General features: G+C 39.1%; 2 protein-coding genes across 3 annotated transcripts in view; one reads left to right on the top strand and one right to left on the bottom strand.

Annotated features, from left to right (window-relative positions):
* The window catches only part of veph1 (ventricular zone expressed PH domain-containing 1), a 251,566-nt gene that overhangs the window by 92,810 nt on the left and 131,468 nt on the right, over nucleotides 1-27,288 (top strand). The gene's annotated exons all lie outside the window — the stretch shown is intronic.
* Nucleotides 95-25,389, bottom strand: ptx3a (pentraxin 3, long a). Its single transcript, XM_062068175.1, has 4 exons — nucleotides 25,145-25,389; nucleotides 9,846-10,005; nucleotides 7,654-8,081; nucleotides 95-1,647 (listed from the first exon to the last, which is right to left on the bottom strand). Exons 1-4 carry the CDS (start codon nucleotides 25,281-25,283, stop codon nucleotides 1,016-1,018), a joined length of 1,359 nt encoding a protein of 452 aa, XP_061924159.1. The 5' UTR covers nucleotides 25,284-25,389; the 3' UTR covers nucleotides 95-1,015.

Genomic DNA, 27,288 nt, shown 5'->3' on the forward strand with positions numbered 1-27,288 from the left:
GCTTTCAGCCAATACCAAAGGCTTCAATATATTGGTATCTTATCGAAAATTGTTTTTACTGATGGAAAAAAAAACACTTTGACAAGCAAAGAAATAATTATAACTTGTGTTTATTCATCCCACGCTCTGCATTCGACCAACTAAAAAAGATATTTATGTACAAAATACATTCATTTTCAAGCCGTTGACAGTGACAAAGACACCAAAAGCAATATACAGTATAATACACGACAACTTCATTCACAAAATATCAAACCTTGTAAACATTGCCCTCACTTACTTAAAAAAAACAACATTAAGAGACAAATACAGCAATTTCACTTTGCAATAGAAAAAAAAGCGAGATATTAAACATGTTTTCTCTAAGCTGATGTTAAAAGTCTAATATGAGTGTAAACTTGGAAATATAATGGAGGGTTTTCATGTTTTCATCTTCAAGGAGCTAAAAAGGCTTTGAATGAGTTTAAAAAATGATTCTAAAGAAGAATGCTCAGCAGTTTTTGATAGATCACATCTTGTATGGCTCATGACATCATAAAACTCCTAACATGGTACTTATTTGATCCCTATAGGGGATGAATCCAAGAATGAATCTATATGAATATGAAAACTTTGCAAATACCAAGTTTATCACAGGATACAAATAATGACAAATTTTGTGGTTTATGTACAAAACTAGATGGACATTTTAATTGTCTTTAAACGCTCGTTGCCGTTTTCTGTGTGCGCTCACTTCTTTTAAATATTGGCTCAGAACGTGCTGGCTCCTACAAGAGACACTTTCTTTCACCCTACTTAAAGTCTTTGGTCAACATGGCTCGCACCACATTTCCTGCCGCGACACACTTTGTCCAAGATGAATGCGCAACAGTGTTTGTGTGTTGCCGAGAGCAGTCTCAGTTGAAATGAATACCCTTACAAAGTATTTGCACAAAGTAGAAGTTCCCTTAGTTTCAGCTTGAAAGCTTCTTAGAGAGTTTCGTAGGTATGAAAAGACAATGTCGCCGATTGTCTTTCAGTTGATGAATTGAGCGCCCCCATGTGGCACCAGCTCCGTCACGCCCCAGCCTATTATGTTCCCCTTGTGCTGGCAGCCTTGGCCGTCTTGCAAAGCCAGCTGGGAAATCTTCTCCTCTGGCAGAACTTTGTCCCACACGTTCACCCCCGACATTGATCCGGCGAATGCCATCTTCAGATCGAACCTTTCCTCGTACCCCGCCTTCCCGTTCCTTTCTTGTCCCAACTGAAGGGAACCTCCGTTTGGTAGAACGTGTCCTTCAGCCACTCCTGGTGTGGAAGCCACCTTTTTACCACCTGCCCACAAAGAAGCCAAGCCCTGCTGAGAGGACCAAGCCCCGCATAGGTGGAGCCATTCTGGGGGACCGTCGGGCTTGACCACCCCCCGGGCCTCTACCAGGTGTGTCTCTCCTCCTATGGTCAACAAGGCGGAAGTGTGGCTGAGCAGCAGCTGGATCTCGTAGGGGTTGCGGCGGGTGCCGTAGGAGAAGAGCACCGTTTTATTGGCGACGGCGACTGGTTTCACCCACAGGCACAGGGTGAAGGACGACAGTGAGAGAGGAACTTCTGGTATCACTGAAGTGTAGATCCAAGGGGAGCGCATGGGGAAGAGAAGCGCCATCTCACAACCTGTAACAGCAAGGTGGAATGGAGATCATTTTCTAAAACACATTCACGTTTAAAGCTGAAAGAGGCTTGATAAAAATATGTCTGATGTACTCAGGGTGATCATTTCTTGCAGGAAAGCAAATATTTACATAGATACTGTCAGGGACTGCTGCCGGTCTTGAACCTCAAGATGCAGAGATGGCAGGGGTAGTGCATTACTTTAATGTCAAAAACAAATAGTGCAGGGAAAACAAAAACCAGGAAACAGCCAACAGGAACCAGGAAACAGGATAACAGGTTACAGGAAGCAGGCAAAAGGATACAGGTTACAGGCAACAGGCAACCAACAGCAAACAGCCCACAGGAACCAGGATAACACTATACAGGCAACTGGCAACAGGATACAATCATTAAGCCCTGACTGGAGGGCGAGGCAGGCATAAATAGTAGCCTGATTGACAACTGCAACCAGGTGTGCCAGGCTGCCATTCAGGGACAGGTGAGGGAAATGAGCACTCAGGGAGACATGCAGGAAATGGAACAAAAATCAGAGCGCTGACAGAAAATAAACACAAACACAGAGGAAAACCCCAACATAACCAACCTGTCAGTAACAAGTCTGACAGATACATTTTACTTGTTTATCCTAATAGAGACTTTCTGACGTGGTTTTGTTCATAGGACCAAATTAGCATCCATCCTTTTATTGTTCTGGGTAGGGGTGTCCCGATGCAACTTCACTTTCAATATAATACAGATATCGGAGCCATCAGTTTTGGCCGATATAGATATTGATCCTATACGTACATAACATATTTTGTTGCTTTCTAGAGTGATGTTAGAAAAGGCAAATTCAAGAGAAATCACTCAAACAGAACAATGAAAAACATTAACCTATTTATTTTAACCATCTGCAATGGACTTAAGCTGTCTTTAAGTTGAAATGGAGTGGTCATTATTTTTCCTGGCAACACCCAGTGCCCACTATATTTTTCTTTAAGCTAAGCTCATGAACGATGCAGGAGCGTTTGTTACTGAATACTTTCTAATGTACTTTCTTATAATGCAAACAACATGCAACTATAATTATTTGATACTTGTTTGTATTGACACAGGTCGTGTTTAAACTGTACAATGAAAAACACCTATTACGTGTCTTTAGCTTGTGTGCTACTGTGTGCTTCGCTGTTGTGAAGCTGCTCGCTCCTCGTACTGTATGGTCTACAATGTTTACCAATTGTAAAGGACTTCGCTAAAATACAAGAAAATACCAAATTTGTGTGCTTCTTTGCACAAGTAAAGAAGCTGCAGGATTGCTTGAATCGGGACGCTTCTATTGGATATTTTAGTTGCAAGCCAATATATTCTGAGACTTTTTTTTTTTTTTGCTGATATCGTAATGATATCCCTAGTTCTGGGTCATGGGTCTTAAGGTGAAAGTCACACACTGGGCTGATCACCAATCAAACATTTGCTTACAACCAAAGTTGTTATCATATTGTAATACAAGTTTTTTACAGGCTGCACTAAAATGCATATGAATTAAAATAGGCTTGAGATTGAACGTAGCGGGATGCAATATGAAACATGTTCAAATTGGATTTACTTCTACGGTTCGAGGTTGCTCTCTGCCCTTTGGGATGGATTTTAATGATTATGACAAGTACCGTAAATTTGAAACTATTGGCCGCTACTTTTTTCCTACACTTTGAACCCTTATAAAACAGTGAAGCTAATTTATGGATCACATTATCTACGGATTCTAAGAACATTTCTGTCATATTGAGTAAAAAACTCTATTTTGTGTTTGCAAACCTTACAAAAGCATTATAAGCATCTGCTTCATCCAACCCCTTTTCAAGCCTTGCAAAAAGTGTTTTGTTGTACTGTGCATGTTTGAAATAAATACTTCAATTAAATACTTCAATTAAATTAAAAAGTACATGTTTCTAGTAAAACTCACAAAGCTACATTAATACAGGCATTATTAGACATATTGCATGTATGGTTTAGGAGTTATGCTTGAATACATTTTTTATTGCTTTTTTCGCATTATGTCAGGATTCTAAGAACATTACTGTCATATTGAGTAAAAAAAAAAATTATTGTGTTTGCAAACCTTACAAAAGCACATGTTTCTAGTAAAACTCACAAAGATACAGTAATACAGTCATTATTAGACATATTGCATGTTTGGTTTAGGAGTTATGCTTGAATAAATGTTTTATTTCTTTTTTTCGCATTATCTAAGGATTCTAAGAACATTACTGTCATATTGAGTAAAAAACAAATTGTTATGTTTGCAAACCTTACAAAAGCACATACTGTATTTCTAGTAAAACTCACAAAGCTACATTAATACGGGCATTATTAGTCATGTTGCATGTATGGGTTAGGAGTTATGCTTGAATAAATGTTTTATCGTTTTTTTCGCATTATCTCAGGATTCTAAGAACATTACCGGTACTGTCATATTGAGTAAAACACTAATTTTTGTGTTTGCAAACCTTACAAAAGCACATGTTTCTAGTAAAACTCACAAAAATACATTAATACATACCGGTATATTATTAGACATCTTGCATGTATGGGTTGGAGTTATGCTTGAATAAATGTTTTATCGTTTTTTTTCGCATTATCTCAGGATTCTAAGAAAATTACCGGTACTGTCATATTGAGTAAAACACTAATTTTTGTGTTTGCAAACCTTACAAAAGCACATGTTTGTAGTCAAACTCACAAAAATACATTAATACATATATTATTAGACATCTTGCATGTATGGGTTGGAGTTATGCTTGAATAAATGTTTTATCGGTTTTTTTCACATTATCTCAGGTTTCTAAGAACATTACCGGTACTGTCATATTGAGTAAAACACTAATTGTTGTGTTTGCAAACCTTACAAAAGCACATGTTTCTAGTAAAACTCACAAAAATACATTAATACATATATTATTAGACATCTTGCATGTATGGGTTGGAGTTATGCTTGAATACATTTTTTTTTTTTTTTTCCACATTATCTCAGGATTCTAACATTACTGTCATATTGAGTAAAACACTAATTTTTGTGTTTGCAAACCTTACAAAAGCCCTTATTTCTAGTAAAAATCACAAAGATACATTAATACCGGCATTATTAGACATATCGCATGTTTGGTTTAGGAGTTATGCTTGAATAAATGTTGTATTGCTTTTTTCGCATTATCTCAGGATTTTAAGAACATGAGTAAAAAACTATATTTTGTGTTTGCAAACCTTACAAAAGCACATGTTTCTAGTAAAACTCACAACAATACATTAATACAGACATTATTATACATATTCCATGCATGGTTTTGGAGTTATGCTTGAATACATTTTTTATTGCTTTTTTCACATTATCTCCGGATTCTAAGAACATTACTGTCATATTGAGTAAAAAACAAATTTTTGGGTTTTCAAGCCTTACAAAAGCACATATTTCATATTACATGTTTCTAGTAAAACTCACAAAGATACATTAATACAGGCATTATTAGACATATTGCATGTATGGTTTGGTTATGGATTTTGTTTTACTAATTGCCATAATGTTTTGTGTGCTAAAGTTGTCATTAAACCCAAGCAGAGGACTGAAATGGTGCGGTATTGTTTGTGCTATGGCGCCATCTTTTGGACGAGTTCACTCACTGCGGTTATTGTTGAAAATGTACTCCCTGTTTTGCCTCAAACCGAGCTTTTCTGCTTGAAAGGATTCTTTATTCATCACGGCAAGCAACATTTGTAAGTTTCACAATTTGACTAAAACAATTTATACTTACTAAACCGTCCCATGTGTGATGTCTGTAGAAGTGTTATCATGCATATTTTGTCCGTGCTACAGTCATGTAATGACTATAGATTTCATGTTAGCATTAGCTAATATGCTAACACGTTTACAAGTGTCTGTGTTAGTATTATTAACTCACAAGGGCAATCTTTTTGTATCGTTTCAGTTTCTTAAATTCCTCAGTAGATTCTCCAAAGCGTCACCGTGTAGTTATTGAGTCTGTTCTGATTGGAGCGCTAACTTCATGATGAGTCCATGGTGATGAATGCCCCACAACAAAAGATGATAGAGACAAAGGACGCACACAAATAATAGGTCGAAACAAAACGCCAGATAATATGTCTCCGAATAGGTACCATTTTGGGGTCCTTATACACACACCATAATAACATTCGTATGTTGAAGCACAGTACGTCTGACTATGGTAGCCGTAATGCTCTGACGATACATCAAGCGGTGCGGCTTCGTATCTTACCAAAGTTCTACTAAAACAATTTGACTTTGTTCTATATTCTCAATGAAACATCAAAGTTTTGGTCTCGCTTACGGGTACTTGCTCGCGTCATTTATTGAACAGGCATCGACCTGCAGTCCACACTTATCTCTTATGTGTGACTGCCATCTACTGGTCACACTTATCATTACACCATGTACCACAACCAGAATAATATATTGGTAAAAAAAATTTTAAAAATTGGACTAGAAAATTAGTGACTTTTTCCCTACCGGTTCTTAATCTGGTTCTGTTTATCCACAGTGCTTTGGTTCAAGTTTTTATGCTTGGTGATTGTAACTTCACAGCACTCGCTGTTACTTTATTCATCACTGAAATGAATGACTGTTTCCAGGACATGTTTGCCTCACGCAATTAGGAAGTCCATCTCATTGTTATGAGTCACTGTTTATCTGTGGGATGGGCTAAAATTGAGAGTGATTGTGTGATTATATGATTATTTCATCATTATGACTAATTTCAGCACAGAGAACTGAGAATGTACTGTGGTGTGCCGCCGACCGCATCGATGATCGGGTGAAGTCCTTCGTCGCGCCGTCGATCGCTGGAACGCAGGTGAGCACGGGTGTTGATGAGCAGATGAGGGCTGGCGTAGGTGGATAGCTAATGTTTTTAGCATAGCTCTGACGAGGTCCCGTAGCTAAGTTAGCTTCAATGCCGTCGTTAGCAACAGCATTGCTAGGCTTCGACAGGTGGCACAGCATTAACCGTGTAGTTACAGGTCCAGTGTTTGGTTCGGTGTCTCCTGATAGTAGTATTGTTGATCTTCTGTCTATCCTTCCAGTCAGGGGCTTATTTATTTTGTTTCTATCTGCATTTAAGCACGATGCTATCACGTTAGCACCGTAGCTAAAGTGCTTCACCGATGTATTGTCGTGGAGATAAAAGTCACTGTGAATGTCCATTTTGCGTTCTCGACTCTCATTTTCAAGAGGATATAGTATCCGAGGTGGTTTAAAATACAAATCCGTGATCCACAATAGAAAAAGGAGAAAGTGTGGAATCCAATGAGCCCTTTGACCTAAGTTACGGTCAGAGCGAAAAAAGATACGTCCGGCACTGCACTCTAGTCCTTCACTCTCACGTTCCTCATCCACGAATCTTTCGTCCTGGCTCAAATTAATGGGGTGATCGTCGCTTTCTCGGTCCGAATCGCTCTCGTTGCTGGTGTAAACAATGGGGAAATGTGAGGAGCCCTTCAACCTGTGACGTCACGCTACTTCCGGTACAGGCAAGGCTTTTTTATCAGCGACCAAAAGTTGCGAACTTTATCGTCGATGTTCTCTACTAAATCCTTTCAGCAAAAATATGGCAATATCGCGAAATGATCAAGTATGACACATAGAATGGATCTGCTATCCCCGTTTAAATAAGAACATTTCATTTCAGTAGGCCTTTAACCTGCCTAGAGACAGACAAGAAGGTATTTGGCACAAACTTGAGCCGGGAGCCTGTGGATGCTTTTAAAAAGGCTTAAAAATCCTTATTTTTTTCTTTTTTTTAGATATATGCATACTAGTTCTAGCTCTTTGGCTGTTCTAGTTTTTATTTTTATTTATTTTTATTATCTTTTTTTTTTTTTTTAATTATTTAAAAAAAAAAAAAAAATTTAATACACTAGCACTTTGAAGTTGTTTACTCAATGTAAAGTGCTTTTTTACAAAGAAAATCTATTATTATTATATGAGACAGCTGTTACCTGCAGGTAGGCGTCTTAACCGCGACGACCTCAGAACTTCCTGGAGCTCCATTTTTGTCTGCTGCAGAATACTTAGCACCCCCTCCAAAGCCTTGTCCTGTGACGTGACCTCTTGCTCTCGGTGGCCTCCTCCTCCGACGTCTGGATGTTGGGACGCCGCTTTCACAGGTCCTGTGTTGATGAAACAGCTGGTTTCCATCTTGGCTAGTCGGGTCGCTTGGGTTCGTGTGGCGGAGAGAAGCTGCTGTAGCATCGCCTCCAGGGTGTTTGGATTCCCAACGGCGTTCCCCTCAACAGGACCAGAAGCATGAGCGCCAAATTTTAGCCGATCCAGGGACTCTCTGAGTTTGGCTTCCAGCTGCAGGGCCATCTTTCTTCCTGCTGTCTCCACTGCAACGCCACAGGAGCCCCCATACTGCGCCACAAACCTAGCCAAAAGAACAGACATAAATGATCTTGAAGGCGGTACCTCCATTAATCATGATGAAAAACGTAATGTCATAGTTTCTGGATCTGCCCACTTCTTGTTGTACAAACCCCGTTTCCATATGAGTTGGGAAATTGTGTTAGATGTAAATATAAACGGAATACAATGATTTGCAAATCATTTTCAACCCATATTCAGTTGAATATGCTACAAAGACAACATATTTGATGTTCAAACTCATAAAAAAAATTTTTTTTGCAAATAATCATTAACTTTAGAATTTGATGCCAGCAACACGTGACAAAGAAGTTGGGAAAGGTGGCAATAAATACTGATAAAGTTGAGGAATGCTCATCAAACACTTATTTGGAACATCCCACAGGTGTGCAGGCTAATTGGGAACAGGTGGGTGCCATGATTGGGTATAAAAACAGCTTCCCAAAAAATGCTCAGTCTTTCACAAGAAAGGATGGGGCGAGGTACACCCCTTTGTCCACAACTCCGTGAGCAAATAGTCGAACAGTTTAAGAACAACGTTTCTCAAAGTGCAATTGCAAGAAATTTAGGGATTTCTACATCTACGGTCCGTAATATCATCAAAAGGTTCAGAGAATCTGGAGAAATCACTGCACGTAAGCAGCATGGCCGGAAACCAACATTGAATGACCGTGACCTTCGATCCCTCAGACGGCACTGTATCAAAAACCGACATCAATCTCTAAAGGATATCACCACATGGGCTCAGGAACACTTCAGAAAACCACTGTCACTAAATACAGTTTGTCGTTACATCTGTAAGTGCAAGTTAAAGCTCTACTATGCAAAGCGAAAGCCATTTATCAACAACACCCAGAAACGCCGCCGGCTTCTCTGGGCCCGAGATCATCTAAGATGGACTGATGCAAAGTGTAAAAGTGTTCTGTGGTCTGACGAGTCCACATTTCAAATTTTTTTTGGAAATATTCGACATCGTGTCATCCGGACCAAAGGGGAAGCGAACCATCCAGACTGTTATCGACCCAAAGTTGAGAAGCCAGCATCTGTGATGGTATGGGGGTGCATTAGTGCCCAAAGCATGGGTAACTTACACATCTGTGAAGGCACCATTAATGCTGAAAAGTACATACAGGTTTTGGAACAACATATGCTGCCATCTAAGCGCCGTCTTTTTCATGGACGCCCCTGCTTATTTCAGCAAGACAATGCCAAGCCACATTCAGCACGTGTTACAACAGCGTGGCTTCGTAAAAAAAGAGTGCGGGTACTAGACTGGCCCGCCTGCAGTCCAGACCTGTCTCCCATCGAAAATGTGTGGCGCATTATGAAGCGTAAAATACGACAGCGGAGACCCCCGGACTGTTGAACGACTGAAGCTCTACTTAAAACAAGAATGGGAAAGAATTCCACTTTCAAAGCTTCAATAATTAATTTCCTCAGTTCCCAATCGTTTACTGAGTGTTGTTAAAAGAAAAGGTGATGTAACACAGTGGTGAACATGCCCTTTCCCAACTACTTTGGCACGTGTTGCAGCCATGAAATTCTAAGTTAATTATTATTTGCAAAAAAAAAAAAAAAGTTTATGAGTTTGAACATCAAATATATTGTCTTTGTAGTGCATTCAACTGAATATGGGTTGAAAAGGATTCGCAAATCATTGTATTCCGTTTATATTTACATCTAACACAATTTCCCAACTCATATGGAAACGGGGTTTGTAAAATTGGACCGTTGTTGCATCCACATCTCATTCAGTCCTCCAACGTACCTAAGTATATCCTCGCGCAGGGATCCCATCTCCACCTTGACGATGTCGTCGGCATACTGGAGAAGCATGTTCTCCCTCATCTGGCTGTTCTCCAGCATCGAGAAGATTTTGTCCCATTTTGTGAGGTCTGGAGCGTTGCAGGGAGCCGCACTTGGCGTGGCTGGAGAAAGATAGTGGTAATTAACATGACACGGTTCTCGGGAAGTGATTTCATTCTGACTGCTCTTTTTGGATATGAAGGAAAAATAATCGGATTCCTATCGCCGGAACCTGAGAGTTGGTTCAAATGTGCACAGAAATGACTTAAATCACAGGTGTTAAACCCAGATCTTACCCACTACATCATTTCATATGGCCTGCGAAAGCCTGGAAATAATATGTGTCAATTAAGTACCTTATCTTTTTTTACTACCGTATTTTTCAGACCATAAAGCAGTGGTGAGCCGGGAGGCGTAGGCCAGCAAGGCCTTTTTTAGCTGGCCTAACATAACCAGAAATCATGATCATTAAAGTTAAAGTACCAATTAGAGATATCCGATAATATCGGGCTGCCGATATTATCGGACTGGTTTCAAAAAGTAAAATGTATGACTTTTTACAACGCCGCTGTACGGAGTGGTACACGGACGTAGGGAGAAGTACAGAGCGCCAATAAACCTTAAAGGCACTGCCTTTGTGTGCCGGTCCAATCACATAATATCTACGGCTTTTCACACACACAAGTGAATGCAATGCATACTTGGTCAACAGCCATACAGGTCACACTGAGGGTGGACGTATAAACAACTTTAACACTGTTACAAATACACTGTGAACCCACACCAAACAAGACTGACAAACACATTTCGGGAGAACATCCGCACCGTAACACAACATAAACACAACAGAACAAATACCCAGAACCCCTTGCAGCAGTAACTCTTCCGGGACGCTACAATATACACCCCCCGCTACCCCCTCCCCCCTCCCCCACCTCAACCTCCTCATACTCTTTCAGGGAGAGCATGTCCCAAATTCCAAGCTGCTGTTTTGAGGCATGTTTAAAAAAAAAAAAATGCACCTTGTGACTTCAATAATAAATATGGCAGTGCCATGTTGGTATTTTTTTCCATAACTTGAGTTGATTTATTTTGGAAAACCTTGTTACATTGTTTAATGCATCCAGCGGGGCATCACAACAAAATTAGGCATAATAATGTGTTGATTCCACGACTGTATATATCGGTATCGGTTGATATTGGAATCGGTAATTAAGAGTTGGACAATATCGGAATATCGGATATCGGCAAAAAAGCCATTATCCGACATCTCTAGTACCAATGATTGTCACACACACACTAGGTGTGGCAAAATGATTCTCTGCATTTGACCCATCACCCTTGATCACCCCCTGGGAGGTGAGGGGAGCAGTGGGCAGCAGCAGTTGCCGCGCCCGGGAATACTTTTTGTTGATTTAACCCCCAATTCCAACCCTTGATGCTGAGTGCCAAGCATGGAGGTAATGCGTCCCATTTTTATAGTCTTTGGTATGACTCGGCCGGGGTTTGAACACACAACCTACCGATCTCAGGGCGGACACTCTAACCACTAGGCCACTGTACTTTTTTATTTACTTTCCCTAAATAACTAAAAGTATTCATATTCTCTTCATGTCATATTATGCTCCTTCCAGTGCTGTTGTTTTTAGGTTAGAGTTTGTATCCAATCAGAATTCGGCTAGCTTATGTTGCCATGCTGTACGAAATCTGCCCAAGCCCTTCAGAATCTACAATGCAGGCGTCTATGCACTGTAAGTGAACGGACACAAACAGTTGATAGACAATTGCGATAGCCAATCAGATCACGAGTTGTTGTCAGTAAGGCCTTCTAGCTGGCCTAAGGTTGAACGTGACATTTACGCGTCCTGTGATTGGATGCTCACCGGGACCGCTAGCGGGTGAATTTGGGAACACACACAGTTGACAGACAGTTGCGATAGCCAATCAGATCACAAGTTGTTGACAGAAGCCTCTCTTGGTAACCTGATGTTAACAAGACTGTGATTGGATCCTCACTTGTCATTCCTAAGTGAGTATCCAATCATAAGTTGTAATTTAGCAGGAAGCGGGAAGTGTTGACCCACAAAGAAGGACAACAAAACGTTGATTAGGTGGCAGATATACATTTGCAAGGCCATTTTCAAGAAGGATATTTAAAGAGAAACTACATCTTGTGATGTCCACTCGAATCAACCGACTACGAGGGGCCATACGGCATCGAATGGGTGCTACAAATTGTGAGTTGAAATATTTAATTTCTTTATTTTTTCACGTTTAATATGTTTTTTGCATTTTTAATTTTGACAGTACCACATAAGATGTATGTTTTAATTGCTGATGCGGGTTTATTGATTTTGAAATGCGCCCGAAAATAACCCGTTTTGTACACTTTTGATGTAATTTAATGCCCAGTAGGGTGTAAATGTGTTTCGGTATAGTATTTCTCCAGCAATGGTCATGTGGGGACATAACTTATGGTATTTTGAGAGGTAATCATTGAAGTCAGACATCACTGAAGGCCTAGGTGGGAAACGCACGGGCCGCCACTCCCATAAAGCATACCAAATTATAAGGTGCACTGTCGATGAACGGATCTATTTTTCATACAAAATGCGTAGTGTCATATTATGATTTTTTTTCTACATTTAAAACACGTCCTCCTGGTTTACATAACATGTAAAGTTGGTGTTTTAGTTAAAATGTTGCATAGGTTATGTTTTAGAGACCATCTTCAAACCGCTTTCTGACCGTCTCTTCAGGATGCGCCATTTTGTGGGCGGTCTAATGTACGTGGCTTCACTTTGACAGCGACTTCTCCTCGTCATCTTTGTTGTACCGGCAATTTTTAGTGCTTCCGTAGCGAATCTACTGACAGATTTAGTTAGAACTTTACGCTACTTTGTATTAGAAATGGAAACCGAGTAGGATGAATGGCCCACAACAAAAGATGACAGAGAAAAAGGACGCGCACAAATAATAGGTTGAAACAAAATGCCAGATAAGAATCGTATGTTGAAGCACAGTACGTCTGACTGCGGTAGCCGTAATGCTCCAACAATACATCAAGCGGTGCGGCTTCGTATCTTACCAAAGTCATATTAAAACAATTAGATTTTTCAGCGCTCTGTGTAATGTTCTATATTCTCGATGAAACATCAAAGTTTTGGTCTTGCTTGCTTACGGGTACTTGCTAGCGTCATTTATTGAACAGGCGTCAACCTGCAGTCCACACGTATCTCTTATGTGTGACTGCCATCTACTGGTCACACTTATCATTACACCATGTACCACAACCAGAATAAGCACAACCAGAATGAATACATATATACAAGGAGCACCGGGTTATAAGGCGATTCCTGAGAAAATGAACGGATTTTATGTGTGCCTCATAGTCCGAAAAATATGGTAAATGTTTATTTTTTTCTATTCTGACAGGAAAAAAACATATTATTGCATTAAACTGCATACCTTTTAAACTTTAATATTATCCAATATGGCAACAAATATTATATAATCATACTTTCCAAAAGAAGAAATTGACAAAATAAAAATAAATACTTAAATATCTGCTTGACCTATGATTTCAAATCAAGTTATCTATCAAATTGTACACTATAAAAATGACAACAGATTTTACCGTAAAATTTACAGTCTTTACAGTGTTTGATTGATTGAGACTTTTATTAGTAGATTGCACAGTACAGTACATATTCCGTACAATTGACCACTAAATGGTAACACCCGAATAAGTTTTTCAACTTGTTTAAGTCGGGGTCCATGTTAATCAATTCATGTAATTACCGATAGGCTCTCAATGCAACTTGTGGTCATTTGTTAAAGATATCGCAGTGAACTCCGAGTAAACCAGAACCTAACACAGGGTGTACAACACACCATGTAGCCTGTTCTGCTTAGGTTTTGACCACCGAGCCATATTAGTTGAGGACATACCTTTAGTCCTTAGAATGAACTCCCTTAGAGTTGAAGCCGTTAAAGAGCAACTCAACAAATCACAACCCAGCAAGCATCTCTGGGTTTGCTCCTGTTCTGACACTAACTCCAAGCCATTGCAAAACAAATACAATCATGACTCCATCATGAAGTAATCAAAAAGGTTAACCAACGAACAAGATTTCTCTACAGAATCTCCTCTTTGGTCAACAAAAGCACCATGAGGATTCTGGCGGGAACTCTCGTTCAACCCTTTTTCGATTACGCATGCATCTCCTTGTACCCTAGCACCTCCAAAACCCTCAAATCTAAACTCCAAACATCCCAGAACAAGCTAGTCAGGTTACTTCTAGACCTCCACCCCAGATCCCACCTCACTCCTACCCACTTCTCCAAAGTGGGCTGGCTCAAGGTGGAGGACAGAGTTAAACAACTTGCACTGAGCCTAGTCTATAAAATCCGCTACACCTCCCTGATACCGAAGTACATGTCAAACTACTTCCTTAACGTAAATGACCGCCATAACCACAACACCAGGGGGAGCTCCACTAACCACGTTAAACCCAGATTCCGAACTAACAAAGGTCTTAACTCATTCTCTTTCTATGCCACATCAATGTGGAATGCGCTCCCAACAGGTATAAAAGAAAGGGCATCTCTATCCTCCTTCAAAACCGCAATAAAAGTTCACCTCCAGGCAGCTACAACCCTAAACTAACACCCTCCCCGGATTGCTAATAATCAAATGTAAACAATCAAATGCAGATACTTTTTCTTATGCCTTCTGATCTCTCTCTCTCTCTCTCTTTCTCTCTCTCTCTCTCTCTCTCTCTCTCTCTCTCTCTCTCTATATATATATATATATATATATATGTCCACTACTTGCTGTCCATATCCTACCCCCCGCCCCCCTCCACACCCCTGATTGTAAATAATGTAAATAATTCAATGTGATTATATTGTGTGATGACTGTATTATGATGATAGTATATATCTGTATCTGAATCAATTTAAGTGGACCCCGACTTAAACAAGTTGAAAAACTTATTCGGGTGTTTCCATTTAGTGGTCAATTGTACGGAATATGTACTTCACTGTGCAACCTACTAATAAAAGTCTCAATCAATCAATCAATCAATCAAACCATCCGGAAGTTGTTTTCTAAGTCTCTTGGGGAGTGCCCCTTCGAGAGGCAGCTCTCACGGTCCTTGAAAGAATGTGGTTCCTGTAGTTCCAACACAAAGGTACGTTTCAGGGTGCGTTTAGCCTTTAGGTCTTCTACTGCTTTTATCTCAGGACGTTCAATCGTTTGCAAATGGACTGCTTGGTTTGTCTTGGAATCCAAACCAAGCAGTCCAGTTGCGAACGACTGAACGCCCTGAGATGACAACGACCTGGATGAATGAGAACCTTCATGGGTATGTCTACTGCTTTTAGTGACTTAAGAAAGTAGGTCAGGCAAACATTTTAAGGATCTGTGAGTGGACTACATCATTTGAATGTTCAACACTCTGCGTTACTTAGATTTAAGGAGCTGAAAAGAGTAAAGATACCAACACGACATGGTTCCCAGAGACGTTCTGTTTGCTTGGTTTAAAGGAATTCAAGTCAGTAATAACATATAGACCCCGAGGCCTATTTGATCACTATTTGAAGGACGAGAGACATAACTTAACACAGAAACATATTTGTGAGTGAGTGTTCAAGCTCTCCATCAGTGAGTTGGCTCAGCCGATCAGCAAAAGATATGAAACTATTATCATTACTTGTGGACTTACAAAGGTTTTGCAGTGTAGTTGAATTCCAACCAGCGTCTTGCTGACACCAGCACATCTTGTGAGACCTCAGCAACATGACTCTTTTTCACATGATAATGACCCTTGATTTAGTTATTACATCTATTAGGAGGTAATGTAATATTTGTATACTGTATGTATATAATTAGTTAGGTAGTTAGCAACGTAACGCAAAAATGTACGGGCAGATATTCATGAAACTTCGAGGAAATGTCAAAAATGGGATAAGGAAGGGGTTCTTAAACTTTTTGACCTCTGTGCCTAACTTTTCCACTAATTCAACATTATTGAATTAGTAATGTTACTCTTGACTTTAATCATATTCATAAATAATTTCTAACCTAGTACTTACAGTTTACAACCTTGTCAAATGCTATGAAAACATGTGTTAATCTCAAAGATTATTTACAAGGCTCATGCCAGGCGGATTACAAAAATAAATACTAATCAAATATACTGCAACAAAAGGGATTCACAAAAAAACTGATGAAAAATAAATTAACATACAATTATCACTCCAGTGTTCTAATGGTACAATGTGTTTGCTCATTGGCTCAGAAGGCTAATTGATGATTAGAAAACCCTTGTGCAATCATGTTCACACATCTGAAAACAGTTTAGCTCGTTACAGAAGCTACAAAACTGACCTTCCTTTAAGCAGATTGAGTTTCTGGAGCATCACATTTGTGGGGTCAATTAAACGCTCAAAATGGCCAGAAAAAGAGAACTTTCATCTGAAACTCGACAGTCTATTCTTGTTCTTAGAAATGAAGGCTATCCCACAAAATTGTTTGGGTGACCCCAAACTTTTGAACAGTAGTGTATTTTGTTAATAAACTTTCTAGTTGAAGAAGTTTTCTGGAATATTTATAGCCTTGTAGCACTTCAGTTATTTGGCTCAGTGACTATGTGGGAGAAGAGAGGTTATTTTGGAGTGTATTGAAGGGTTTGGAGGATATTGTATTTTTGAAATAATGATATGCATCTATGAAGGCAGTGTCTTGTAATGTTGATGTTTATACTGCTATAAAGGGTTAAAATACTGTACCATCACCCTTATCTTTTATCAGGGTTTCTTAAACGTAAAATTTTCCACTACATGGGGGCCCGGGCCCCACTCAAATATTAAAACTGAAATAGTAATCTTACTCTTGGTTTTAATCGCATTCAATAATTATTTTTTGACCTACTTACAGTTTACGACCTTGTCAAATGATTTGAACGCATGTGTTAATCACAAGGATTATTATCAAGGCTTAGGTCAGGCTGATTACAAAAGTAATTACTATTCAAATATACTGCAATAGAGGGACTCATAAGAAACGATTGAAAAGTAAATGTACATACAATTACACAGTGCCAAGATACATACATTCTAACTAAATAAATAATAAATCATATTGACTGAAGTGCAAATGAAAATACAGCTTCACCACTTTAGTTATAATTTTTGCGCTTAAGAAACTTTTCTATGACTTTAGCTCCAAACTTCTTCTGTTGTTTATTATTGGCATTACTGCCACAAGTGGTGTAAAAGTGAATTACAACTGTATACCGAACACCGCTGAGAAACAAATATTTTCTGAGCAGCTGATTTGGCGGCCCAACTATGGTTAAGACACACTTTCTTATATTACACATATTCATTCTAATTCGCCGGAAAAAGGAATTGCTTTTTTACTTCTCACGGTGAGCATGTAAACGAAGTCCGACGTAAAAATCCGTCTTGACAAAGCTGTAGAATGTTTTCCGAGCACTAAAGCAGGCCTGGGCAATTATTTTGACTCGGGGTGGGGGGGCCAAATTTTGAGGAAAAAATGTGTCTGGGGGGCCGGTATATCTTTTTTTAAGAACACTAATACAAAACCTCACAAAAATGTCTGATTGAATGCTTAAAACGTTATGACAGACCGCCTTAAAAAACGGAATGGAATTTAAAAATTTTTTACTGAATGAGACACCCAGAATGTACATGAAAATAAAGAATGTGGGATTTACAAAATTAACTAGGAACGGTAAAACACTGAATATTGACCACATATGAACGTCACACCCCCTCTCGATCGACATATTTTACAATAAAGCGAAACGCAACAAAAATGCGACAAACACTGCGAAATATGAACGCTAAGGATAAAAATAAATAAAAAAACACTTACAAACTGATATTTCTGATATATCGCTAGGCTTAAAGGCCTACTGAAAGCCACTACTACCGACCACGCAGTCTGATAGTTTATATATCAAAGATGAAATCTTAACATTGCAACACATGCCAATACGGCCGGGTTAGATTAGTAAAGTGCAATTTTAAATTTCCCGCGAAATATCCTGCTGAAAACGTCTCGGTATGATGACATTTGCGCGTGACATCACGGATTGTAGCGGACATTTTGGAACACCATTGTGGCCAGCTATTAAGTCGTCTGTTTTCATCGCAAAATTCCACAGTATTCTGGACATCTGTGTTGGTGAATCTTTTGCAATTTGTTTAATGAACAATGGAGATAGCAAAGAAGAAAGCTGTAGGTGGGAAGCGGTGTATTAGCCGCCGGCTGCAGCAACACAAACACGTAGCGGCTACGTCGTAGCCGGTGTTTCATTGTTTACATTCCCGAACGATGACAGTCAAGCTTTACCATTGGCCTGTGGAGAACTGGGACAACATAGACTCTTACCAGGAGGACTTTGAGTTGGATACGCGCTACCGTGAGTACGCAGCTGTGGCTTCCAAACATTTGATCGCTTGCCCGTACGTGCGTGCCGCTATGTGCATGTCACGTACGTAACTTTGGGGAAATATATGTGCTGTATGAACTTTGCAGAGGTGAACGGTACTTTGGGCTGTGGGATTGAGTGTGTTGTGCGGGTGTTTGATTTGTATTGGCGGGTTATATGGACGGGAGGGGGGAGGTGTTTGTTATGTGGGATTAATTTGTGGCATATTAAATATAAGCCTGGTTGTGTTGTGGCTAATAGAATATATATATGTCTTGTGTTTATTTACTGTTGTAGTCATTCCCAGCTGAATATCAGGTCCCACCCGCCTCTCACAGCATCTTCCCTATCTGAATCGCTTCCACTGCCCTCTAGTCCTTCACTCTCACTTTCCTCATCCACGAATCTTTCATCCCCGCTCAAATTAATGGGGAAATCGTCGCTTTCTTGGTCCGAATCGCTCTCGCTGCTTGTGGCCATGATTGTAAACAATGTGCAGATGTGAGGCGCTCCACAACCTGTGACATCACGCTACTTCCGGTACAGGCAAGGCTTTTTTATCAGCGACCAAAAGTTGCAAACTTTATCGTCGATGTTCTCTACTAAATCCTTTCAGCAAAAATATGGCAATATCGCGAAATGATCAAGTATGACACATAGAATGGATCTGCTATCCCCGTTTAAATAAGACAATTTCATTTCAGTAGGCCTTTTAGAACTTTGTTGTGTAAATTTACTTCCACGTCTGTCCCTGACACCCGCATTTCAGTCTGGCCGCTCTGGAAACACTCTGTGGAAACGCACCCCACCCACACTGCTTGGTGCCTCATCTAAGCTGCTGTGACTTGGATTACCATAGTAACTAGGTGTGGACGTCGCTTCCTTGCAGCTCCACTCTAGACACGGCACAAGAGCCAAGCGTGCAGGTTTTAACAAGGTTTTAATGATCTTATTGTTTTAACACAAGTTTTCTCTCCAGTCGAACGTGACCTTTCAGCCACGTCCGTATCCTCTCTCCCTCTCTGCTCCCGGCTGCTCACTGTTAAAGACAACAGATGATTAGATTGCCACGTACCACCTGTGAAACCTAATCACCTGCCAGCTGTGTCTCGCCGTCAGCACATGCCCCGCCCCTATCCGGTGGTGACACCATCGACAGAGGCGGTGACCTTTGCTCCTGCGCTGATCACACTCTCCCTCCACACTAGGATATCATGCAAAAGTGCAGATTCCAACCATTGAAATACTTTGTAAAGTCATTTGAAAACAGCACTGCACATCATAATTGCAGCTAGAGTTTCGAGCTTAAAAATCTAAACAAATGATTTGGGAATGGGCCAGATTGAAAAGCTTAACTGTTAATTTGCCGAGCTCCGCACTAAAGGGTTTGAACAGGTAAAGCTAGTTCATTCTGACTTGGACGCCGTTCATTGACTTCAATAGTAATCTGTCTGTGTTTAGCCGCCAACCTTCTTGTATTCTACTCTCACTGACACGCTCATCAGCCAGTTTTAAACCGGTGGGTGACTGTTGGCACTACAATGAGGCCCCCCGCTCGGATTAAATCGGCGAATACTCCGAACGTAAGCCGTGTGACGGAAACGACTACACACACTCACACACACTCAAGAACATCTACACACACAGGCGTACTTTCCAATAGAAGAACTGATGAATGACTTGTCTAACTCTTCTTTATAGAAGAGCTGGGCAAATATTTTGACTCGGGGGCCACATGGAGAGAAAAAATGTGTCTGGGGGGGGGGGGGGGGGCAATGTGTATGTGTGTATAAATGATATATACACATATACTGTAGCTGTACAGTATGTGTGTTTGGTTCCCTTTTTTTCAGGAACACTAATACCAAAAGTCACAATGTCCGATAGAATTCTAAAAAGAGACCATTTAAAAAAAACGGAATGGAATTTTACAGTTTTTTACTGAACGGGACACCCAAAATGTACATTAAAATAAAGAAGGTGGGATTTACAATATTAACTATGAACAATAAAACACTGAATATTACCGTATGTTTCGGACTATAAGTCGCAGTTTTTTTCATAGTTTGGCCGGGGGTGCGACTTATACTCAGGAGCGACTTATGTGTGAAATTATTAACACATTACCGTAAAATATCAAATGATATTATTTGGCTCATTCACGTAAGAGACTAGACGTATAAGATTTCATGGGATTTAACGATTAGGAGTGACAGATTGTTTGGTAAACGTATAGCATGTTCTATATGTTATAGTTATTTGAATGACTTACCATAATATGTTACGTTAACATACCAGGCACGTTCTCAGTTGGTTATTTATGCGTCATATAACCTACACTTATTCAGCCTGTTGTTCATTATTCTTTATTTATTTTAAATTGCCTTTCAAATGTCTATTCTTGGTGTTGGGTTTTATCAAATAAATTTCCCCAAAAAATGCGACTTATACTCCAGTGCGACTTATAAATGTTTTTTTCCTTCTTTATTATGCATTTTTGGCAGGTGCGCCTTATACTCCGGTGCGACTTATACTCCGAAAAATACGGTAACAACATATGAACGTCGCTCCTCTTTTACTTCTCAGATCAGCTCCTCGATAGTTGTGTATCTTTTACAATCAAGCAAAACACAACAAAAATATAACAAACAGCAACATACAAATGCAAAGGGTAATAAACACCTACAATATGATATATTACCACTTTTATGCAGACATTTGTTGTAAAAAGCTGCTTCCCCATCTGTTCCTGACACATTCGTTTTTTTTGTCCTGTCCAGCTACTCAGGCAAATCATATAGTTTTGCTATACTATTATGTTAGATCCACTAAGGACTGTACTTAGAGGGGGGGTTACCCACATATGCGGTCCTCTCCAAGGTTTCGCTAAGTCATTTACATCGACGTCCCTTATGTGGGCTCTGTACCGAGGATGTCGTTGTGGCTTGTGCAGCCCTTTGAGACTTTTGTGATTTAAGGCTATATAAATAAACATTGATTAATTGATTGATTGATTGATTGATTGATTGATTGATTGATTGATTGATTGATTGATTGATATAGTTGATGTAGATGCCCATTCCGGCTGTACAAATGTACTTTACAAACGAAAAGCGTGGGATACTTCTCCTGTTGCCTTATTTGTTTTTGACCTATAAAATGGATTTATATTATTATTTGGTGCAGCCGGGCCGGAGCAGGAGGGGATAGAAAAGAGAAAAAAAGGAAGACAGAGGGGGGAATTGCGGGGACGAGAGGGGGATAAGACAGAGGGACAACAATAATAACAACAACAACAATAGAACAGCATTAGCAAATAGGATATGTACAAATATGATGGTAAAAGTGATAGCAAAGAAGCAGTTAGTGAAATAAATATTAATAATATAGAAATGACAAGGAGCATTGTCACACTACAAATGGAGCAATAAAATACCAATAGAAATAGCACTATTGATAATGAATAATAACAATAATTACCTCTATTATCAACAATACAATTGTTTCAAATGCAACAATGCATATACACTACCGTTCAAAAGTTTGGGGTCACCCAAACAATTTTGTGGAATAGCCTTCATTTCTAAGAACAAGAATAGACTGTCGAGTTTCAGATGAAAGTTCTCTTTTTCTGGCCATTTTGAGCGTTTAATTGACCCAACAAATGTGATGCTCCAGAAACTCAATCTGCTCAAAGGAAGGTCAGTTTTGTAGCTTCTGTAATGAGCTAAACTGTTTTCAGATGTGTGAACATGATTGCACAAGGGTTTTCTAATCATCAATTAGCCTTCTGAGCCAATGAGCAAACACATTGTACCATTAGAACACTGGAGTGATAGTTGCTGGAAATGGGCCTCTATACACCTATGTAGATATTGCACCAAAAACCAGACATTTGCAGCTAGAATAGTCATTTACCACATTAGCAATGTATAGAGTGTATTTCTTTAAAGTTAAGACTAGTTTAAAGTTATCTTCATTGAAAAGTACAGTGCTTTTCCTTCAAAAATAAGGACATTTCAATGTGACCCCAAACTTTTGAACGGTAGTGTATGTAATGATAAATACAAAAGAAAGCAGATAAATGGAGGGGAACAAAGAGAAGCCAACTATATTAACCTTGTAGATTGTTATAGTAATAATCGGTTAAGCTTTGTCAGTGTGCCATGTGTTACCCAGTTTCCCCTAGGGCAACAACGATGAAATGTGATTATATGCATGAGTGTATGTATGTATATGAACAGTGTGTGTATATGTATGTTCGTACAGTGAATGTGCGTGTGGATGTACAAACTTGGAGTGTGTATGTATGTACTGTATTTGTGTATGTATGTGGGAGCGTAGGTACCTATGTGTGCGAGGGCTGGCTGCTCTGAAAACAAACCCCGCCCACTCTGCTTTGTTCCTGGTCTGAGGTGTTGTGACGTAGATTACCGTAATAACTCCTATAACACCATTGAATTACTTTCTATAGTTCAAGACTTACGGTCATTTAAAAACAGCACTGTACATCATAATGGCGGCTACAGTTTTGATGGTAAAGGTCTAAAAAGAATTATGTAGAACGTCCGGTGGGCCGCATGTTGGGTTGTACGGTATAGTACGGTTAGTATAGTACCGCGATACTAATGAATCATTTCTACTATACCGACTCTAAAAAGTACCGGTCCACCACCTCCCTACACCTAACATCCACTGTAATGATACCAAGTACAGGAGCGTATCTAGTCGATACTACTATGATTACCATCCATCCATCCATTTTCTACCGATTATGTTGATATTTTTTGGCATCACAATATCTTCTTTTGTTTTAAAAAATGTTGTATTATGTTTACAAACTCAGGAAATATGACCAATGTATGATCCTGTAACTACTTGGTGTCGGATTGATACCCAAATTTGTGGTATAATCCAAATTGAATGTAAAGTATCAAGCAACAGAAGAATAAGTGATTATTACATTTTAACAGGAGTGTAGATAGAATATGTTAAAAGAGAAAGTAAGCAGATATTAACCGTAAATGAACAAGTAGATTAATAATTCATTTTCTACCACTTGTCCTTAATAATGTTGACAAAATAATAGAATGATAAATGACACAATATAAGTAAAGTACCAATGATTGTCACACACACACTAGATGTGGTGACAATATCCTCTGCATGAGACCCATCACCCTTGATCACCCCCTAGGAGGTGAGGGGAGCAGTGAGCAGCAGCGGCAGCCACGCCCAGGAATAATTTTTGGTGATTTAACCCCCAATTCCAACCCTTGATGCTGAGTGTATGTTGCTGCATACGTCAGCAGCTAAATTAGGAGCCTTTGTTTACTTACTTACTAATAAAAGACAAGTTGTCTTGTATGTTTGCTATTTTATTTAAGGACAAACTTGCAATAAGAAACATATGTTTAATGTACCCTAAGATTGTTTGTTAAAATGAAGCCGATAATGCAATTTTTGTGGTCACTTTTAACCTCTTAAGGCCCAAGCTGTTTTTTTTTTTATTTCTCTTTGCTATTTGGGCCTATTGGACCCTAATTAGAATAAAGACTAAAAACCATCTTTTGATATGATGTACTTAGTCCATAAGTACACAAACGTGTACTTCATGTGTAGTGACATGCTAATTTTTATTTTTACACATTTTTTCCCCAAATTCCATTGTATGTTATACTCTTCTAACACCACCAGATGGCAGTATAAGTGTCCATATGTCGGCATAAGACCCCAATTCAGTCGGCAGTGTTTCCCACGCATTCATTTATTTGTGGTGGCCCGCCACGAAAGAATTAAGGCCGTCACAAAAAAAATATATATTTAACTTTTTTTTTTTGCTTCTCAGGCAAATCATATAGTTGATGTAGATGCCCATATCGGCTGTTCAGATTTACTTTACAAAAGAGAAGTGTAGGATCAAGATTTTTGGAGCTCTTTGTTCAGTGGATCAGATGTTTGATGAAGCTCTGTGTCTATCTACCACCACTACTGTTTTCTGTTTATTTGTTACTGACTGTGGCAGGACACCTCTGCCTCTGTTTCACTTTATGTTGCTGGTAAATAATATGGTTGTAGTAGTAGGCTAAAGTTAAATAATTTAGTATGCACTAATTAAAGGGGCAGAGCTTTAAGAGACATTTTAGCTTTTATATTTTTATAAGATATATTTTTTGTAAGAACCACAATTAATAAATATATTTCAGTGAATAACTTATTGTTCAAATCTGTATATAAATATGTACATAAAGTGTTGTAATTATATTGTAAAATGGATGGATGGATGGATGGACGTTTAAAACAAAACTGTTATTATTAATTAGTAAGTATACATTTTTTGAGCCTTTTTAGAGAAAATCATATCATTGTAGTAAATGATGCAAATTACTCGATGATACCATGCTGACCACGCCCCCACCGCCACAGGTATCGTGGCGGTTTATGGGAAACACTGTTACACAATTTTGGAAATAAGAGCTAAAAGGTGCTGTCCACGCATGTGGCCACTAAGGCCTTTAGCGGTTATTTAGAAAAGTGCCGAAAAGTACCAAAAATTGGTATCGGGACAACACTACCCGCAGGTCGTATTTTGCCCAGGTCTGCTTTATAGTATATAGTGAAATGCATGCAGCCTCTAACACGCAATGCGATAACACAAATCAAATCATGAATATTATGCAAGATCTAAGTGAAATAATCTTAAATTCCGCTGCGATTGCACGCTCCAAAAGTCGGAATAAATCTCGAGTGCATGCATTCAATCCTCGATCCTTCTTGGTCAGAGCGTAACACTCACTTGTCGGCGTCTCGTCCTCGGTGATTTCGTTGTAGTAGGTATCGGCGTAGTTGACCTCGATATCGTCCTCGTAGGCCAGAGTCAGCCACACGCACGCTGACCACACGCCTAACGCCAGGGGGAGCCTCCGGTGCAACATGCTGCTCTGCTCGGGTGTGCACAGGTGCAAGTGGCAAACAAAGGTGCGCCTCGCTTCCTATTGGTTCGTGGTTTTATGCAGGTGAGGAAAAGTCAAGTCAGCGAGTGTGTGTATGTGTGTGTGTTTCCCTCCCGTCCGCCTCGCTTTATACCGCTCCGCAGGTCACCCGCCCGCCCTCCCTCATTCCGCTCGTTTGTCCCTCCTCATCCTCCTCCCACTCTCCCATTCTTTCTTGTTAAATGCTGAGCAATCCTTTGGCAGGAAGCCTGCTAGTGTTGTCTGAGAGAGAGAGAGGGAGGGGGGGGGGGGGGGGAGAGAAAGAGCCGCCTTGGGTTGGAGTCACGCACAAACATGCTCGTGCGTATCGCTCATCTTTACTTCATAGAAGAGCTGCCGCTGGACTTTACTGTAATTGTCTATAAACTGATGACACGCGCATAAATCAGGGTTATAATTGCACTTGTTGCATCATATTATTGTAGATGGGTAACTTTAGGAGCCTGGTATGCCTTTTAAGTGCACAAAGACAGTTGTGCACGGTCAGCACTTTTGTGCCCTAATCTTCTCCATCATTACTGATGATTACAGAGGAACCTTGAAAGTCAAACTCCCAGAGAAAAGTTCAAAAACGTTTGTTTTCTAGAGGAAGATATGCCTGGAAAGTCGTACCAGATGGCCGGTCGCAGTAATGCATAATATCATGTTTCAGTAGTAGCCAAAATATGACAACCTTGAGTATAGGACACCGATAGTGATGAGGAAATGATGCCTGTTGATACTAGGGGTTCTCAAAATGAATTAACAATGAACATGTTAACCTTTTAATTGTAGTATTGTAGCTATTTTTTGTCATTTGAACCTAGAAATAATGGATTTTGATACTAGGGGTTCTCAAAATGAATTAACAATGAGCATGTTAACCTTTTAATTGTAGTATTGTAGCTATTTTTTGTAATTTGAACCTAGAAATGATGCCTGTTGATACGAGGGGTTCTCAAAATGAATTAACAATGAACATGTTAACCTTTTAATTGTAGTATTGTAGCTAATTTTTGTAATTTGAACCTAGAAATAGTGGATTTTGATACTAGGGGTTCTCAAAATGAATTAACAATTAGCATGTTAACCTATTAATTGTAGTATTGTAGCTAATTTTTGTAATTTGAACCTAGAAATAATGGATTTTGATACTAGGGGTTCTCAAAATGAATTAACAATTAGCATGTTAACCTTTTAATTGTAGTATTGTAGCTATTTTTTGTAATTTAAACCTAGAAATAATGGATTTTGATACTGGGGGTTCTCAAAATGAATTAACAATGAACATGTTAACCTTTTAATTGTAGTATTGTAGCTAATTTTTGTAATTTGAACCTAGAAATAGTGGATTTTGATACTAGGGGTTCTCAAAATGAATTAACAATTAGTATGTTAACCTTTTAACTGTAGTATTGTAGCTAATTTTTGTAATTTGAACCTAGAAATAGTGGATTTTGATACTAGGGGTTCTCAAAATGAATTAACAATTAGCATGTTAACCTTTTAATTGTAGTATTGTAGCTAATTTTTGTAATTTGAACCTAGAAATAATGGATTTTGATAATAGGGGTTCTCAAAATGAATTAACAATTAGTATGTTAACCTTTTAATTGTAGTATTTGTAGCTATTTTTGTAATTTGAACCTAGAAATAGTGGATTTTGATACGAGGGGTTCTCAAAATGAATTAACAATTAGCATGTTAACCTTTTAACTGTAATATTGTAGCTAATTTTTGTAATTTGAACCTAGAAATAATGGATTTTGATACAAGGGGTTCTCAAAATGAATTAACAATAGTATGTTAACCTTTTAATTGTAGTATTGTAGCTATTTTTTGTAATTTGAACCTAGAAATAATGGATTTTGATACTAGGGGTTCTCAAAATGAATTAACAATGAGCATGTTAACCTTTTAATTGTAGTATTGTAGCTATTTTTGTAATTTGAACCTAGAAATAATGGAT

Source organism: Entelurus aequoreus, linkage group LG13 (genome assembly GCF_033978785.1).
Source record: "Entelurus aequoreus isolate RoL-2023_Sb linkage group LG13, RoL_Eaeq_v1.1, whole genome shotgun sequence".
Taxonomy (NCBI): Eukaryota; Metazoa; Chordata; class Actinopteri; order Syngnathiformes; family Syngnathidae; genus Entelurus; species Entelurus aequoreus.

Excerpts from the sequence above, each read along its gene's own strand:
- ptx3a (XM_062068175.1), bottom strand. The coding sequence starts at position 25,283 with ATGTTGCACCGGAGGCTCCCCCTGGCGTTAGGCGTGTGGTCAGCGTGC. Across the intron at positions 10,006-25,144 it reads CGAGGACGAGACGCCGACAA|CCACGCCAAGTGCGGCTCCC; the intron begins GTGAGTGTTACG and ends ATCTTTCTCCAG. Across the intron at positions 8,082-9,845 it reads CTGCGCGAGGATATACTTAG|GTTTGTGGCGCAGTATGGGG; the intron begins GTACGTTGGAGG and ends TCTTTTGGCTAG.